We start from the raw sequence: 18,196 nt of genomic DNA, 5'->3' as shown, positions 1-18,196 counted from the left end.
TGGAACACTTGGCAAATAGCATGTTTGCAAATACTTTCAAATCATTTAATTGGGCTTCATAAGTAAACAAAACGGCAAACATGAATTACTTGCCCAGTTTCTTTTTCACGCCACTATTCAAGTGTTCACTGGAAATTCTTTCAGTGTTTTGTATGGCAAAATTGTTCTTCTTGACCTAAGATTGGTGTTAGATATTGGTTTCCATATAGAGTACCATATTTATGAATTTTTGTTCTTAGTTAATGACAAAGTTGATTATGAGGGTAACCCATTATAGAATAGGCTCATTTCAGGAAATTTTCACTTAATACTTTATATTCTTAGGCCAGGCGCAGTGGCTCAAGCCTGTAATCCCAGCACTTTGGGAGGCCGAGACGGGTGGATCCCGAGGTCAGGAGAAGGAGACCATCCTGGCTAACACGGTGAAACCCCATCTCTACTAAAAAATACAAAAAACTAGCAGGGCGAGGTGGCGGTGCCTGTAGTCCCAGCTACTCCGGAGGCTGAGGCAGGAGAATGGCGTGAACCTGGGAGGCGGAGCTTGCAGTGAGCTGAGATCCAGCCACTGTACTCCAGCCTGGGAGACAGAGCAAGACTCCGTCTCAAAAAAAAAAAAAAAAAAAACTTTATATTCTTTTCTATAACATATTTATATTAGAGAGTCTATCTTGGCTAAAGTTGACAATGGAATTTTGAAGAATAGAGCATTTTGGAAAATTTGGAGTCTTAGTAATGTCACCCTAATCTGGTACTCCTTATATTCTGACAAAATCCCCATTGGACTAACTTGAGTTTTACATGAAATATACAAGAAAGCTAGGCTCTCCAATGTGCTAGGACTCTAAACAGCTAGGGAAAGACGGCTTATATACTGTCTTAAGGAACATTTTCTGCAAATGCTTAAATTAGCAATACCTAAAGTAAAGCTTTTATAGAAATAAAGCATAATTAAATAACTTTTAAATTTAAGAATAAAATATATTTTATATATAGAATATAATGCAAAAATTTTCTAACATGCCAACAGGTTTGTATTTTTTGTCTATACAAGATATGAAAATAATGTGCATCATTACTCCATAGTTGACTTACTAAAAATATTAGCAATAGAAAATATATGACAAGGAGTATTAAAACCATAGAAAATTAAGCAACTCATTTTTTATGGTCTTCAGCTGTAAAAGGTCACTTTGCAGTGACTGGAAACTTACATTAAAATATGGAAAATAGTTAGAGTTAATAGTAGCTAGTACAATCATATTCTTATACCTTTATAATTTGAAATTTAAAACTGTTTAATATATGTAGAGTTTATATATGGATGCAAAACCAATCTATACTATACCATGGGAAGTTTGAAGGCAAGTCAACTTTTGAATATTACTTATTTTAAAAACCAAAAGACATTGGTGCTGAGCCTTTTTCTAAATCGCTGCTCATTTTTCCAGACATCAATGAATGTGAAATTGGAGCACACAACTGTGGCAGACACGCTGTATGTACCAACACAGCAGGAAGTTTCAAATGTAGCTGCAGTCCTGGGTGGATTGGAGATGGCATTAAGTGCACTGGTGAGTAGGAAAGTAACAGAGATTGCTTATCAAGGACTGCGTAGATTACACATATGAAAATGTTAATTCTGTAAAGTTATCTTAATTTGTGTATTATTGGTTTTAAATACCACACTTTCTGTTAATAATGATATAACCTTTTTCCATAAGATCTGGACGAATGTTCCAATGGAACCCATATGTGCAGCCAGCATGCAGACTGCAAGAATACCATGGGATCTTACCGCTGTCTGTGCAAGGAAGGATACACAGGCGATGGCTTCACTTGTACAGGTATGTTCACACTAGAAACAAACGGGTCAACACTAGTCAGAGAAGCAAGGCATTCCACATTTCGCAGGCTAGCAGTTCTTTTTTGAAGACTAGGCCACTTAATAGAAAAGATTCATCATTTGACACTAGAGCTCTGTGGGGAAAAAAAAAAAATTGGAACCAGGTCAGTTAGGGAGACCTCAAAAGCTTCTCGATAGATACATAGATGGAGGGATGGATGGATGGATGGATGGATGGATGGATGGATAGATAGATAGATAGATAGATAGATAGATAGATAGATAGATGTTTAGATGCCATTATCACATCATTTACAGTGATCTGTGCTCTAACACAAAATGATACCAAAAAAGTCATACCATTCTCCACCTCAAGTCAGCTAGGCCTTATAATATTTACAATTGGCATATATATCATTATATAGCTGTATATAATGATGTCCTTAATTTAAACAAATCATACTTCTTTTTATATGCCTGGCCTTTATGTTTTTTTGCCTATTTCTCATCAACGACTTCCTTTCTGTAACCCCACAAGGATAAGCTTGCTGTAGGAAGCTATGTAAGGAGAAGGGATTAGATGTTCTAGATTAGAAGAACAGTATATATTTTTCTCCAACACGCCATCATCATCATCATCATCAACATTCCACATTGGTATAAGTAAAAATTTCAAACCTGCTATGGAATTCATTCACTTCTGGTTTTGCAATAATGTATTAATGAAATTTTCTTTTTGGCTCTAATTAATAGTCATAGAATTAACATAAACTGCTATACGCATTTAAACATACATGATTAGACTTGTCATTACATAAATTATACATATACTTACATGTGCATGTATTTACAGACAGCACTTTTTATATCAGAGCTCTGGAGTTAAATAAAATAGTAAGATCCATTGGCCATTAGGTCGCATAGCTGTTCCTATAATTTAAAACATTAATTTATCCTGAGCACTTTGTTCATAAAAAGTCATTTAAGCACAATAGAGGCTAAGGCCCATTAAGTGATTTACCTGGAATTTTTTTTTTTATTCACTGAAAGTTTTATCTCAGAGGGAATCATTTTTGCCTAACTTATTGATGTTTTGTCATCAAAAACCTCCCATCGTTTTGAGAACATATTCAAATTCCATGTATTAGACATGTGTGGTTTATGTGTTTGATATTTAAATGCCTGTGATTATCAAGAAAACTAGGTAGAGATTAAACAGATGAAATTTTTCTTCTCCCCTATGGTTGCCATTCTTGTGCACTTTTGGTGCCCATCTAAGCTAAGCCTGAAACTTGAGAAATAGGCACAAACATGATGTGTCATTTCCCATCATGGGTGTGCCCTCCATGCAGATGACCCTTCTTGAACAGGCCTTGGTTTGCATGATTCCTTCGGCTTATTCATTTTACCTCATTCAGGGTAAATCATCATTCAGGATTCTGAATCAGCCCCATGTAAATTGCATATTCAAGATTAGCCTTCCAAAGAGAAAAATAAATGACTTTAAATGTGTCACATTAATGTTATGCCAAAACATTGCTGCACTGGAAAGTTGTTAGACCTGAGGAATTCGAAAGCCCCTAAGCGAGGAAGAGTAACGTGTGTTTCTTTCTGGCTGTAGACCTTGATGAGTGCTCTGAGAATCTGAATCTCTGTGGCAATGGCCAGTGCCTCAATGCCCCAGGAGGATACCGCTGTGAATGTGACATGGGCTTCGTGCCCAGTGCTGATGGGAAAGCCTGTGAAGGTAACTGATGGGGAAGCCGCTGGGAGCCTTGTCGGGCTTGATGAGATTAGGTTATTTAAACATTCCTGATGCGTTTTTTTTTTTTTTTTTTTTTTTTAACTGAGGTATGTTTTAGCTTCATGTCTAAGCTGGTCAGTTCAGTCTGTAGAGGGGTTAGGTTTCCAGCTGACCATTTCTCTTGGTGCATAGAAAACCTCAGCTGACTGGCCACAAGCTGTACATCCAGCCTTGGCCGCATGGTCTGCAAGGGTATACCCATTGGTCAGTGAGGGTAACCAGGTGTGGTTAACTCAGTGCAACCCATTTATCCCTACCAAGGGAGATGCAACCCATTTATCCCTACCGAGGGAGATGCAACCCATTTATCCCTACCGAGGGAGATGCAACCCATTTATCCCTACTGAGGGGGAAAAGAGCTCAAAGTGCAAGTTCCCTGATAATGTCCTGTTATGGGATTATCACTAAATATGGAAACACAGGTTTTAATCTCCACTGTATTTCGTTTCTAGAAATAAAAGCAGAGCAAATAGTCTTGTCCATACATAGAATGGTATGTCTCACATTTGCTCTAAATATCTAACATATATGAACATGGGACAGGTTTGCAAATCTGTTCAATAGGGGACCCTTGGGATACTGCCATATGGCATGGTATCTCTCAGCTTTAGGCTCTTGTCATTCTGGTAAGTATTAGTCAGACAGGAAGAGTCCTGGGAACCTGTTAGCTAAGGCTGGATCCCATGAGGAAACACAAGATTCTTCCATTTACCCACATTTGTCAAATTTAAGCACATTCTCCTTCATTGAAAAGAAGATTTCAGTAGAAATAAACAAATGATAACGATTGTCAGTAGGAGTTTAAACAAGACCTGATTAATGTATTAGTTAATAGTTGTTCCTTGTTAACAAGACATGAACTCAAAATCAGTCATTAGCTAGGACATGCATACTCATGCCCTCATGTATTTTTATGTAAATACTTTTCTTTGTTATGGAACCATTGGGTGTTCTTTATACAGTTTATATTAAATTAAATGTGCAGAGTTTGATATAAAACTCCTTGGAGTCAAGAAACCAGATTATGCTCTTGATCATGTGCCTAATGCCTTGTTTACTTTTGTTACTCCAATTATCCAAGGAAAACAGGTACTGTGCCACCTCTGGTAACATAAATAGTCACAGTGAAAGTTGTGCTTCTCTTATTGCTATAAGGGACGGTTTTGTTTGTTTGTTTGTTCTTAATATAAATCATGGCTGGCGGAGTGGTCATGGCTATTTAAAGCCAGTCTCAAGGCTGAAAATGTGACTATGTGTCAACTGCACATGAAGAATGTTAACAGGAGGCAGAGACAGAGGCCTGGAAGAAGCGTGTGCGGTTTTTCAATCTTCATCAACAAAGGCAAACACATGCCATAGGACTAGGGACACTGGAGATTATGCAACTAATTATGACAGTTCCCCAAAAGACATTGTAGCTTGTGAAATTTTGATTCACAACAAAAACAGTGACTAGATAGATTTAAAAAAAGCACACACAAATCTAATGTAAGGTGGCTTGCTTGGCTCTTACTTTACGGAACTGATGTGGACCTACGGGGAAAACTACAAATGAGATACGTATCTGTAAAATGCTCAGCCTGCTGCTTGGCATGTAATAGGGACTGAGGAAAAGTAACCTGTCACCTACGAGACTTCCCTGTGTATGACAAATCATCTAAAAGTCTATAGGAGAAGTGCCCAGATTTGTGTTAGGTAGTCTGCATTTTCTTAATATTTACATTAGTTGCCTAATTATATTTGGCAGATGTTTATAGAAAAATATAAATTAACTGCTTTGCTTTTTTTCTCCCTCCCCCAAGATATTGATGAGTGCTCCCTTCCAAACATCTGTGTCTTTGGAACTTGCCACAACCTCCCAGGCCTGTTCCGCTGTGAGTGTGAGATAGGCTACGAACTGGACAGAAGCGGCGGGAACTGCACAGGTAAGACCTCTGCTCGCATCAAAATTGGCTCCCTGGTGTCCCGGGGGACCCAGCTAGTAGAGCCTCCCTGGGGCTACACAAGGGCCATCACAGAGGACAAGAAAATCTAGGGGGAAGTAATAAGAATCACAGATACATTTTCTCACACCTGACTGAGAGGTGATTGGAGATGGAACTGGAACTGATTGGAGGTGAGGATCCAGAGGGAAGAGTCGAAGACAATTGAAGGAGCAGAGTTCGTAGCCTTGAAATTGAGTTTGTGGCTACAAAGGAATGTTCTAGGGGTGCTCCAGCTGTGTAGCTTCCCAGCCATTTCCTTTTCTACTTGGGTACATTGTCGGAGAGTTTCCTTTTGGAGGCCATGCCCTAGGATCATGGGTTTTCTCCTTGTACTTTGTTGTTGCAGTACCCACCCCACTCCTTCCTACCCCTGCCCTGCGCGTGGTCACCAGAGTACCTGGTCACAGAGCTCAGCCGCCTATCTCTAGTGTATAAATCATTTTCTTGTTGAGCCAGGGACTCTCAGGGAACATTATAAAAAGCTTTGAAAAACTGTAGACACCCAGCAGACTGCCACTTGGTTCTCTTTGGCATTAAGACTTTGAAAGCCATTTGCATTTCCCCTTCCTAATTCACCCCTCTGTTCGAGGGTACTGAAGAAACAACTTATGTTCTGTATGAGTTCAAATTTCAGGAAAAAATCTGGTCTTTTCAACCACCTAAACAAACCATGACTCAGGGGCTCTCCAGATCATGACCACCACTACCACCCTGCAAATGCTCTGGATGGAGTATTCCTCTCCAGCCACACATTCTTCCCTTGGTTTTCCTTAAAACTGTGATGAGACCAGGCTGGGTCTCTTGCATGCCTCAGGAAGTCCCCTCTCCATGGCCTGTACCCTCCCCTGTGTGCCCCAGATCACTATCAACATCGTTCTGTCTAATCTCATTTATGTTACTCTGGCCCTGTCCATCCAAATTCACATGCAATTTGAACAAAAAAATCTTCTGCAGCGCAACCCACAGGAGGGTTGCGAGATCCAAGGGGAGGATCAAGGCAAAGGTGTCGTCCCTCTTCTCCAGTCCCTCCTCACAGAAGCCGTTCTTCTATTCTTGAGTATTTCACGAGTGTTCAAAACAGACAAAAGGAATTGTACAGAGTGGAATTTGCCAAAACCCATGTCCTAAATATCTGGAATTCTATACATATTTTTGGAATAGAAACTGAAAGGGAAATATTCAACTCAGCATGGGTGATGGGAGAGAGACTCCTTGCCAACCTCAGGGAACACGCTAAGCTTCACGTGTGTGTCAGGGGAAGCAGCAAGAGTTGCCCTTCTGAGGGTTTCCTGGGACATCTTGCTCTCATTTGATGAAATAACAAGCCACATATACTCAATATATTTTCTTGAAAACGGCGTCTGAATGTTTGTTTGACCCAGATCACAGCAGTGTTTTGCCTTCAGTTACCTTGACTGGAATATTTTTCCTAGTTCCAAAGTTATATTTTATCCTGATGACAAATTTGAATGGTAGATGTGTTCCGGGGGAAGACAACCAAAGACTATACCATATTTCCTTCCTGAGGGGTTTTATTTCTGAAGTGGAAGACCGCATTTCTAGATGCAGTTGTAACTAGTAGCTTTAAAATTCTTGTTTGGAGCTCTAGACTGGGCCCTGTTCTTTTATGGCGATGTCCGCCTGCCCTGGCTCAGGTGCTAACTCCACTGCTTGCTGTTCGGTTTTAGATGTTAATGAATGCCTGGATCCAACCACGTGCATCAGTGGGAACTGTGTCAACACTCCAGGCAGCTATACCTGTGACTGCCCACCTGATTTCGAATTGAACCCAACTCGAGTTGGCTGTGTTGGTAAGACCTTAAAAACTTTTCAGAGAAGCAAGCATACTGTGTATTATTTTGAAAACAGCACCAAACATTCCATTCTCAAAGTTTGCAAAATGAATGATACAGAAATTTAAACGTTTCCTGTCTCTCCTTTATGTTCAGATATCTTTTCCATCGGGAAGATTCTTGGTAGTGTGTAATGTTCATGGGCACTTTTTAGTTTCTCAGTAAAAGTAAATTATGGTTTTTGAACAGTTCCTGAAATGGGTTTGAATTTTCAACCCCAGTAGAAAGATTCTGCCTGACGCTTTTGTGTTTGTATACGGTAAATAGATACCCGCTCTGGAAACTGCTATTTGGATATTCGACCTCGAGGAGACAATGGAGATACAGCCTGCAGCAATGAAATTGGAGTTGGTGTTTCCAAAGCTTCCTGCTGCTGTTCTCTGGGGAAAGCCTGGGGTACTCCTTGTGAGATGTGCCCTGCTGTGAACACGTGTAAGTGGACGGCCTCCTATTTATTATCATTTCAACACCAGCCGGTTCTCCTTTCTAGATCAGAAGATAAACCTTTTCTACTCTTAGATCATAGAAGAAAGGTAAGTCCTCTCAGCCCTGTAGAGGGGACCTTGTTCCCAGTTAGAGAGTCAGAAAATATTCCTGGTTGGCTCCCACCAAAAGATCAGGTAGGGCAGGTAACATCTCACTTCTGTGTAAGTGAAAAGCACAAAGCATTATTTTAAAGATTTTCCAGACTCGGTTACTTACACCATGTTGCTTACCTTCCAGGGACACATTGATTATCTCTCCTCCTCTCATCTGTTGACTAGTTTTGAAAGCTCTAGGCCAGACTCAGTGTCGCTGGGTTTGAAGAGAAGCAATTAGAAGCAACTACGAAATGGAAGATTATTCCTTTCTTATGGTGTGGCTTGAAAGAAAGCTTTAGCATGTGATTGTAAGGACATACAAACTACGTCTCCTAAAAATATTAAAGGGTTTTCATTTTTCCAAGTGGGTCTTGTATTATGATTCAGAATTAGATGTAGCTTCTTTAGCAAAAGTCAGTGGCTACTGCTTATAGCATATATTGGGATAGGTATGGATTCTTTTTTTGCTGAAGGGTCATTTATTCAATTCTTCTAAAAATATTTGTTGAGTACCTAGAGTGTGTACTCTGGATGTGCAAAGATGAATTAGACTGGATTCTGCCCTTCAGGAGAATACAGCACAGTCGGCAAATTATGACCTAAACATAAGCGCTATAATTCAAAATAGGCCTCAGAAAGAGAAGAAAGAGCAGACACAGTGCTGTGTTGGTACAAAGAGCACACCTGGTGTGAATTAGGACTCCACTACTTGTCACCCGTGTAACCTCAGGCAAGTTCCTTAGCGTTCATAAAATACCTCATAGGATTAAATGAAATCACTCATGCAGAGCACCCAGCACGGGGGTGAGTGCTCAGCTGTCTCCTCCTTCTCTCTTCTCTTCGGAAACAGAGGTCAGTTCTGCTTGAGAGAGGGTGGGGCTTTGTGCTTTTTTTCATTGAGCCTTCAAGACGGTTGTGACATGAAAGAAGAAACTCAAAAAGTGTGAATGATTGCAGAAAGAGGAGAACAAGTGAAAGAGGAGAACAGTTCATTTCATTGGTGTCGAAGGGGGCAAACTAAGATACTTAATTGGGGGAGTCAGCTTTGTAGATTAATAATGAGTAGCAAAACAATAGATATCCATGCCACACCAGATCTGGACCAGAGTTAGAACTGGAATATATACATATAGGCCTGTGTACGTATAATTTCAGGAAGCCAGGACAGGGATTAGCAGATCTGGACAGACCATGACATTATGAAAGAACTGATCTTATAGATCCTCACTGGGATGATGCAGCAGGTTACAGACATTCTTATTCACATGGCCTGTACATATCACCGTGCTGGTGCATGGCACTGAAATAAATGGTTCTGGGTAAAAATACTTGGATGAGAGAATGAATGGGGGAAACCCAAGGACACTGTAGAAAGTTGTTTTTGGAAACCAGGAGAATCAATATTGCTACCCGTAGAAACGGAGGCACAAGAAAGGGCTCTAGTCATTAAGGAGATAATTGGGATGGGAATCAACAGAGAACAGTTTTTCCGAAGGCTCTATTTGGAAAGGGTTTTGGAAACAAGCCAATTAAGGTTATTAAGGGAAGCTGTAATTCCCAGAAAGTAAGGCCGAACAGAACATAAAAATGAAGATGAAGTTTTTCAGAAAATAAAAAGGGAAAGAAAATCTGTAAAAAGAAACAAGGGATGAAGGTACGGGATAAATAGTCCACACGCATATAAGACCAGGGAGTGGTTAGAGTCCAAGGACTGAGGACAGTGGCCTTGCCTTGGGGACACATAATAAAAACCACTGGAAAATGGGAAGTGTACACAAAGGTGTTACCTTACTTCAGACGTGCAGAGTAACAACTAAAGATTCCTGAAAATGAACATTTTCAGTGGGATATGTCAGTATTTCTCTTGAAGATACCATTTCTAAAAACTTTAGATTCAAAACAACTCAATTTGAATTTTTGTTTCAATAGCCGAGTACAAAATTCTTTGTCCTGGAGGGGAAGGTTTCCGACCAAATCCTATCACCGTTATATTGGAAGGTAATTGTGTTTCCTTTGTCTTAAAGTGCACAACTTGAATTTCCTTGGGTTTATTTACAATGCTAAAGGAATGCCTTTGTTTTGATTTTGATAGATATTGATGAGTGCCAGGAGCTACCAGGGCTGTGCCAAGGAGGAAAATGTATCAACACCTTTGGGAGTTTCCAGTGCCGCTGTCCAACCGGCTACTACCTGAATGAAGATACACGAGTGTGTGATGGTAAATGGTCCTTGTAGGATGATAAGGTCTTGCAGATATGGAGAACTGACCTGCAAAACCAGAATATGGTTACCAGGAAAATAGAATTTAGCAGTGTAGCACAATGGTCTAAACACAAGCATAGCCAGGTAAATATGTCACACGTGGCAATTTGGACTAATGTTACTCAGATGATGTCATTTCTGGTAAGTTCTAAATCTCCCTCTTTTCCTGAGAAAAACAGTATCTTATTCTGCTGGACCATAGTCTCATTTATGCTTACAAAAGAGTTTTCCGTGCTCTTCAGAAAAGCCATGTTTTACGAGAGTGGCACAGGTCCCATTTCAGTGCTACTTCTCTATTTGGGGGAGTTCTGGACCCTCTTCTTTTAATCCTTCACCACTTGTCATTGGTGCTCATGTATTCAAATAAGCTTTTCCTAGAAGGCGGCCCTTTGGCTTTATGCTATGAGTGGTGGCCCTTGTTCATTCTGTGTTACTGGAAAGGTGGAGAATATTAACCACTTCTAGGTTTCAGAGCACTTCGGCCATGAGCCATGGTTTTCATCTACATGGAGGAATCACACAACTGTTTAGGAAAAAGACCTCCTTGTGCTCTGCATAAGAAATGTCTTACTAGGTCACCCAGACAAATGGCAACCTCATTGAGTATTAGTTGAACATCATAGTGTATGTGGGACAGCTCTAAGACCCATGGAGTTAACAAAGATTAGAATCAACTCCTTCGTTTGGAAGTGGGGAGAGGATGTGAAATATGCTCCATGCTGCCTTACCAATGCAGATTCATGAAGCCAACTGTTAATGACTTCAGGATACTATATACCCTATCATAGATTTTGTGAATGTAAGAAGTGTGCTTGTCTTCCTAAGGGATATTTGATATTTTAATTTCTCCATATTTCTATCTCTGCCTACCTTTGAGGATGTTATAGGTTCACTTATTAGGAGATTCATTATAATATTTGATATGTCTCATGTCAGAAGGCAAGAGTTCCTTTTGTTTTTTGTTTTCGTTTTGTTTAGTTGTTGTTCGTTTTGAGATAGAGTCTTGCTCTGTTGCCCAGGCTGGAGTGCAATGGCATGATCTTGGCTTACTGCAACCTCTGCATCTAGGGTTCAAGCAGTTCTCCTGCCTCAGCCTCCCGAGTAGAGTAACTGGGACTACAGGTGTGCACCACCACTCCTGGCTAATTTTTGTATTTTTAATAGAGATGAGGTTTCACCATGTTGGCCAGGCTGGTCTGGAACTCCTGACCTCAAGTGATCCACCCACCTTGGCCTCCCGAAATGCTGGGATTACAGGCATGAGCCACTATGTCCAGCCAAGAGTTCCTTTTCTTTTTTGTTTTTGTTTTTTTTTTTTTTTGAGACGGAGTCTCCTTTTCTAAAACCTTCTTTCCTCAAAAGGCACACATTTGCACAGAGAGAGGACACAGATGAATGAAATACCTATTTTTGTTATCTTATTTGAAAATACCCTATAGATTTTCTTCTTTATTATGTCAACATTCATATTGACATTAAGTATCAGGCCATTCCAAAATGTGAAGTTTTCATATTCACATACCACTTTCTCTTTGGATTATAGATGTGAATGAATGTGAGACTCCTGGAATCTGTGGTCCAGGGACATGTTACAACACCGTTGGCAACTACACCTGTATCTGTCCTCCAGACTACATGCAAGTGAATGGGGGAAATAATTGCATGGGTAAGTCCAGGCTTTTCTCAGTAATGCATGTTTAGTTCTCATCGACAAATAGGAAGAGAGCTCACAAGTTCATCACCTTAGGGAGGTGTTACTCATCAGACTGAGTGCTGGCATCCCTTCACTGTCTTGTTAGGAGCCTCTTCCCCTATAAATCATAACTTGACATTTTTTCACCACCACGGGTGGGTGGTTGGGAGTTTTCTCTAAAATGTAATGTTGGAAAATCCCAAACAACAGTTAATAGTACTTCTTTTGTTTGACTTTTGGGTGTATCTTTGTACAATTATATTTACAGCACTGACCTACAGTATTAAAACATCATGAGTCGAAAATGAGAAACTTACTGCCAAATGGCAGTAGAGAATTGTTACTAGGAGACTGAGCAGAGAGTCATTTGAAGTTTATTAATGCTACAGCTACATAATGACTTAGTTCTGTGGCATGAAATATCAGGGAATATACTTCTGAAAGTCCTTTTTCTTGTAGCAGCATAGGTAGCTAGAATGTTGTATAAGAGTAAGTTTTTGTGCCCTTATCAAAGTCAAGCTACAATACAACTCAAATGAAACTTGCTTGTTGAGTATCCACTTAGAAATTTGTCGTGATTTCCCACATGGCATCACTAGCCCTCCAATCCTTTTTTTTTTTTTACCTCCCTTCTAGATATGAGAAGAAGTTTGTGCTACAGAAACTACTATGCTGACAACCAGACCTGTGATGGAGAACTGTTATTCAACATGACCAAGAAGATGTGCTGCTGTTCCTACAACATTGGCCGGGCCTGGAATAAGCCCTGTGAACAGTGTCCCATCCCAAGTACAGGTGAGTTTTAGTTTCTCCATTATCAAAAATATAGGTTGAAAAATTACCCATGAATTGTTGGGAAAATCAGTCTTAGTGAAGGAAGCAAAGTGTGCATTGTTTATCTTTACAGGGGAAAAAAAATGGCTCATGATTTAAATTCACAATTGATGCTGGTCATTCCAGCTGAACATTGAGTCACAGAATGTGTTTTCTAATGTATACCCTAACACATAACCAGACTTGTAAGCTCAGCATATCACAAAAATATAAACTATAAACAATGTTCTCATTGTTACTGAATTCTTCATGTAACTAAAAGACTGGAAACATTAGACAAATCAATGTGACATTAAAGGAAACATAATTCCTTGTCTTTCTACTTGTTTAAAGCTAAACTCATTCCAAAAATGATTAAAGGCAGCCTACAAAAATGTAAATGTTAAACAAGAAATAAGCATAAGGCAAATGACAAACAAGAGTAAGAAAGGTAGAGCCAGGAGCAGGACTAATACACAAAATCCAAGCTGGGAATTCCTACACACTTGCCTGAAATAAGCAATAACTTTAGCTCCAAACTTTCTAGCAGGTCCTATGAAAAGGGAGACATAATCAAGTACAAAATTCTCAATGACCATAAAGAAAACTCAAAATGAAAGGAAAGTGCAACTTTTCTTGGTATTGAGATCCAAGATAAATTTCTTCTTATATTATCATAGAGAAAGAAACTAAATAATGTTATTTGTCTTCAAAAAAGGGAAGGGGGCTAAATTGCATCCTTTGAGGAAATGAAGACATTAGTATACTGTTCTTATATCATATGGTATACACTATGCATTATGTATATGATGATAACATCATTTGCCAAGATTATAATTTGGGTTAATTGAAATTATCATGCAAGGAATTGATTAGGGTATTCTATAAAGGGAATCCTACCCCATTTTCCACAGTGATATATAAAATATTAAATCTGTTGTTTGGCACTACCTGACATTGCATGCAGCAGAAAATTCTTTTTTAGTAAAATGTATTATTCCATCCATTGTTTACTCCAGAAAGAATAACCACCACTTAGAATTCTGATTTACCTCTACCCTGCAAAATGTTTCTAGACCAGGGCTTGGCAAAATACACCCAATGGACCAAATCCATCCCACCATCTACTTTTGAATGGCCTGCAAGCTAAGAGGGATGTTTACATTTTAAATGGTTGGAAAAAATCAGGAGAATAGTATTTCATAATATGAAAGTTACATGAACTTCAGATTTTGTTGCCCATAAATAAAACTTTATTAGAGCACACTAATTTATTTCTGTATTGTCTACTGCTGCTTTCATGGCAGCATTAAATAGTTTTGACTGACTGTACAGCCTACAAAGCCTAAGATACTGTGTCCTTTTATTAAAAAGTTTGCTGACCCTTGATCTTGAGCAATGGTCTTTACAACTTTAGATGATACTTACCTGTTGGTAAAAATCTGGAGCTTATACACACCTGGTGTGCATTTATATGTAAAAGTCTACGTGTATAGGTCTATGTATGTGTATATGTATTTGTTTTCAATTATATTGAAAAATGCATTTATTATTTTTCTGAGCTGTTGTAATATAAAGTATGCACAAAATTAATTTTTTTAAAGATTAGATTTTTCCAAGGATAGAAGTCCTAGTATTTTCTTTTTTATCCTAATGGATTATTGCATATTCCTCTGGAGACCACTTTGGAAACCCTTAATATAGACTAACATTTACTTTTAGAAATGGTTGCCTGAGTTTTTAATATCTACGTACTCTTGTGTAAAATGCAGGATTTTTTCTTGATGTTGGATATTCACCAAATTCGGTCATGGCTTTTTGTTAACTGTGAAATCTGCACATATTTTAAGAGTCCCTGTAATTTCTTTGGATGACCAGTGTCAGCTGGCATTACAGTGTTGGAAGTGAACACTCATAGATTAAGGAAACAAAACACAAGGAGAATAGCATGCTATATTTTGATTAAAATACTTCCAGAAATCTTATACTAATTTTCACTGAGTGTGACCAATAAGGCAATGGTCATCTGAAGCTTATATTGATACCATACCTTACCAGTTACAGTCATGATCTGGAATTACAAAATCTCGTAGTTAGAAGGGACTGCCGATAGAATTTAGTTCATCCTTTATTATCTGTTAAATTTGACTAATTCAAGTGAGAGAAAGACAGAAAAGGAGAGAGGGAGAGGGAGAGAATATGACAGAGCTGTACCAAATGAAATCCAGCTCCAAAAACTGAAAAAAAAATGGTGAAGGTTGGTTAATTGACCCAAATTAGTCATTAATCGATGTGATGTCAAGAACGTGGCTAGATTTGCTATGGTCTCCTATAATCTGCTGAGAAAATGGCTTTTGTATGTGTTCCTCAAGCCCTAAATCTCTTAATGCAGAGTAGAGAGAGGCACTCTTACCAGTCCCTGAGTTCAGAGCTGAGCAACACCCATATCAAAATCCAAACTCCTATAGGCAAACTCATGTGAATGAGTGGCATGTGATCTGGGGATCTCTACTTCTCCTTCATTATCACGTCAACATGAGATCATTTTTTTTTCAATATTTGTCTTACAGGCAAGATTATATCTGTAGGAATTTTCAGGTTTACTTTTTATTTTAAATTCTTCAAACTACAGACAAATACCTTTCAAGAATGCTTACAAAGTGATTTTTTTCAGTCTCATTATTGCTCTTTGCTGACTCCTTTCCTCCCATCCCACTTTTGTTTAATCATTGCAGATGAGTTTGCTACACTCTGTGGAAGTCAAAGGCCAGGCTTTGTCATCGACATTTACACCGGTTTACCCGTTGGTGAGTCATGACGGCATTGTCAGGACTTTCTGTTTTTTGCCTTTGTGTTAGCAAGAGGAGTACACCATTATTTTCTCAGTTCCCATTTTTTTCTTGGAAGAAAAAAAAACGTTAAACAATGCCTTTCACTTTATTGAAACACTGATTCTTAGTTTGAAACAAACTGTGCAAACACCCTGTGCAGCTCCACCTAATTGGCAACAGCATTTGTTGTTCATGATTAAGGGGATTGGAAAACTTTTCCCAACATGACAATCAAGCATAGTTAAACCAACCTTAGGCATCAGCAAGGGGAGAGATTCTGGGAGTAGGGCCAGTGGACATTTGATTTGACTGTAATTCCCAATCCTTCCTTCTGACTAAGACCAGGTTAAGTGACTTTTCACACCAATCCTTACATGTAGATTGTTTACATAAAGTTCTCTCGTGGATCAATTTTATCTTACATGGAATCTCCTCAGGTCACCTGCTTTGAGAATTTCAGACGTGAAATAAAAATCTTTTCAGTCTGAGGCCGTACCTGGTAAATGAAGCAGAGAACGCAACATTGGTAGAGATGCTTGTGCAAGATTCAGAAGTATTGCACAGCACTCAGCCAGTGCAGGCAATGCCCTTGTGGTTTAAAACCAAATAACATAAAAGTAGATGGAAAGCTATTGCATTCTCTGAGTTTTTCCCTGGTGTGATTTATATGCATCCTTAGATGCCCTCTTAAGTCTGCACAGTTGTGTCTAGTAGCAAACATCACCACTTGCTTTATTCCACCTTATTCATAATAAGGAAACTAAAGTCCACATCAGCCTTTCCAGTGACCTTGTTTAAGAAAACAAGAGTCTGGTCCAGCAATCAGCCTGGCTCCCTTAGTGCCAAATCCATATGGCTCCACAGTCTCGTCCACGTCCAAAGAAACTTCATGGTTTGGAAAGAAAAACTGCTAAATGACATTGGCATGGAACACCTGGCCCTAGCTGCTTTGTTTTTCCCCTTCCCAAAACAGATCTTTTAATCTCCCTAGAATCTGTGATCACAAGATAAGTGGTCTGTAATGGTAATGGTTCTCCACGGACCGACCAGGCGTGTACCCCAGCAAGGCTGCCCTCCAAGGTTGGCAGTAAGCAAAGACTAGAAACAACATTAGCGTTGTCCACTAGGAGAGCTGGAAAGGCTTCAAACTTCATCTAGTCCAAAAGCCTTGCTTCATATTTGAGGAGACAGAGGCCCAAAGAGGAGAAGGGACTCACCCAAGGCCACCCAGCTAATTAATAACAGAGCGGGGACCAGAACACAGTCCTGACTCGTGGCTTAGTTTGCTTCTAGCTCTTGAAAACTGGACATCTGATATTTAGCTGTATGCTTATTGTTACCAAATTCCACCATGACAAAATATTTAGATGACTAAAAAGCTTTGTTTTATTTAAGCTTTATACTCTCCTTTTGGAAGATCTTACGATTGTTGGTATGTGGAGTCCATTCATATAGGGTTAAAACTATAGCATGTTTATTAATCTTGTCTTAAAATATAAACTTCTCTAAGTTGAAGTTCAAATAAAATCCTGACATGAAAAGAAAATATAATTTTTAGTATATCCTTTTGCTATTTTACACCTAACAATGGCTGGAAATTAGACTTAGCCAGTTATTGTTAAACTTGATAATAATACATCACTTATATTTAAAACAAATGAATGTGAATATGATGTTTCATGTTCTAACCCACACTGAATGAATGGCATCTGAATTTGTTTTTTGTTTACTTATGATACACAGTTGTGATGTAACTTTACATGGCTTTTTCATGACATGAATGACAAAGGTGTGAAAGATCTAAAGACATAATTGCCTGTATTCAAAATAGCAATGAACCCTTTGAGAGTCTAAGCTGTTTCTTTTCATTAAATAGGTCAATTTTGCCTTCACACAAAATCAAGCCCTTTTTTAAAAAAGGGTCTAAAATAAATCTATGACATCAAATTTCTCCTTTAAAACAGATGGGTCATAGAGTGTGGTTCTTCTAAAATTACAGCAGCTCTTGTAGGCTCCACTTCAGTCCATGATCATCTTCTCATCAAGTATGCTAGCAAAGCATATACTTTGCAAAGACTCCTGACTATAATAAGTAAACAAAGTATCTCAACAACAGTCACACAAACTAGGGAATTGGAAGACTTTGGATTGTAGACCAAGGCTTTGCATACCTCCCAGCTGAGGTGTTTCATCAGACCCAGCCAAGGGGCTGATGGAAGGGCCCTCCAGGATAACAAAAGTGTTGATGACAGTTCTGTGAAGATTGTATTAGGGTGATGTAGGAAATCACCCTAATACGATCTTCTCATATGAAAAAGGAGGCAGGGTGGCCTGTTAACTGAGTCCCAGTGTCAAATCCTGACTCTGCCTCTCATTGGCTGCTTGGTCTTGGGCAGATTATATACTCTGGCTTGGCCTCACTGGCATCATCTCTTAGTTAGAATAGTCATAGTACCGAGACCATCTCGTAGGGTAGCTGTGATAATTCAGCCAATAAATACAGGTTGAATGCTTGAGAAATGTACCAGGCA

At 39.1% G+C, this 18,196-nt stretch overlaps 1 protein-coding gene across 2 annotated transcripts in view; it reads left to right on the top strand.

Annotated features, from left to right (window-relative positions):
- FBN1 (fibrillin 1) overlaps nt 1-18,196 on the top strand; it is a 240,478-nt gene that overhangs the window by 171,843 nt on the left and 50,439 nt on the right. For both annotated transcript variants that reach the window (XM_010357811.2, XM_010357809.2), the window contains 11 exons: nt 1,449-1,571; nt 1,722-1,844; nt 3,465-3,590; nt 5,450-5,572; nt 7,321-7,443; nt 7,753-7,917; nt 9,996-10,064; nt 10,159-10,284; nt 11,872-11,994; nt 12,658-12,816; nt 15,570-15,641. In XM_010357811.2, coding sequence (XP_010356113.2) covers nt 1,449-1,571; nt 1,722-1,844; nt 3,465-3,590; nt 5,450-5,572; nt 7,321-7,443; nt 7,753-7,917; nt 9,996-10,064; nt 10,159-10,284; nt 11,872-11,994; nt 12,658-12,816; nt 15,570-15,641 — 1,332 coding nt within the window. The remainder of the gene's footprint in view (nt 1-1,448; nt 1,572-1,721; nt 1,845-3,464; nt 3,591-5,449; nt 5,573-7,320; nt 7,444-7,752; nt 7,918-9,995; nt 10,065-10,158; nt 10,285-11,871; nt 11,995-12,657; nt 12,817-15,569; nt 15,642-18,196) is intronic.

The sequence above is a fragment of the Rhinopithecus roxellana genome, chromosome 5, assembly GCF_007565055.1.
Source record: "Rhinopithecus roxellana isolate Shanxi Qingling chromosome 5, ASM756505v1, whole genome shotgun sequence".
In the NCBI taxonomy this organism is placed as follows: Eukaryota; Metazoa; Chordata; class Mammalia; order Primates; family Cercopithecidae; genus Rhinopithecus; species Rhinopithecus roxellana.
This window is presented reverse-complemented; position numbering and strand designations above follow the sequence as displayed.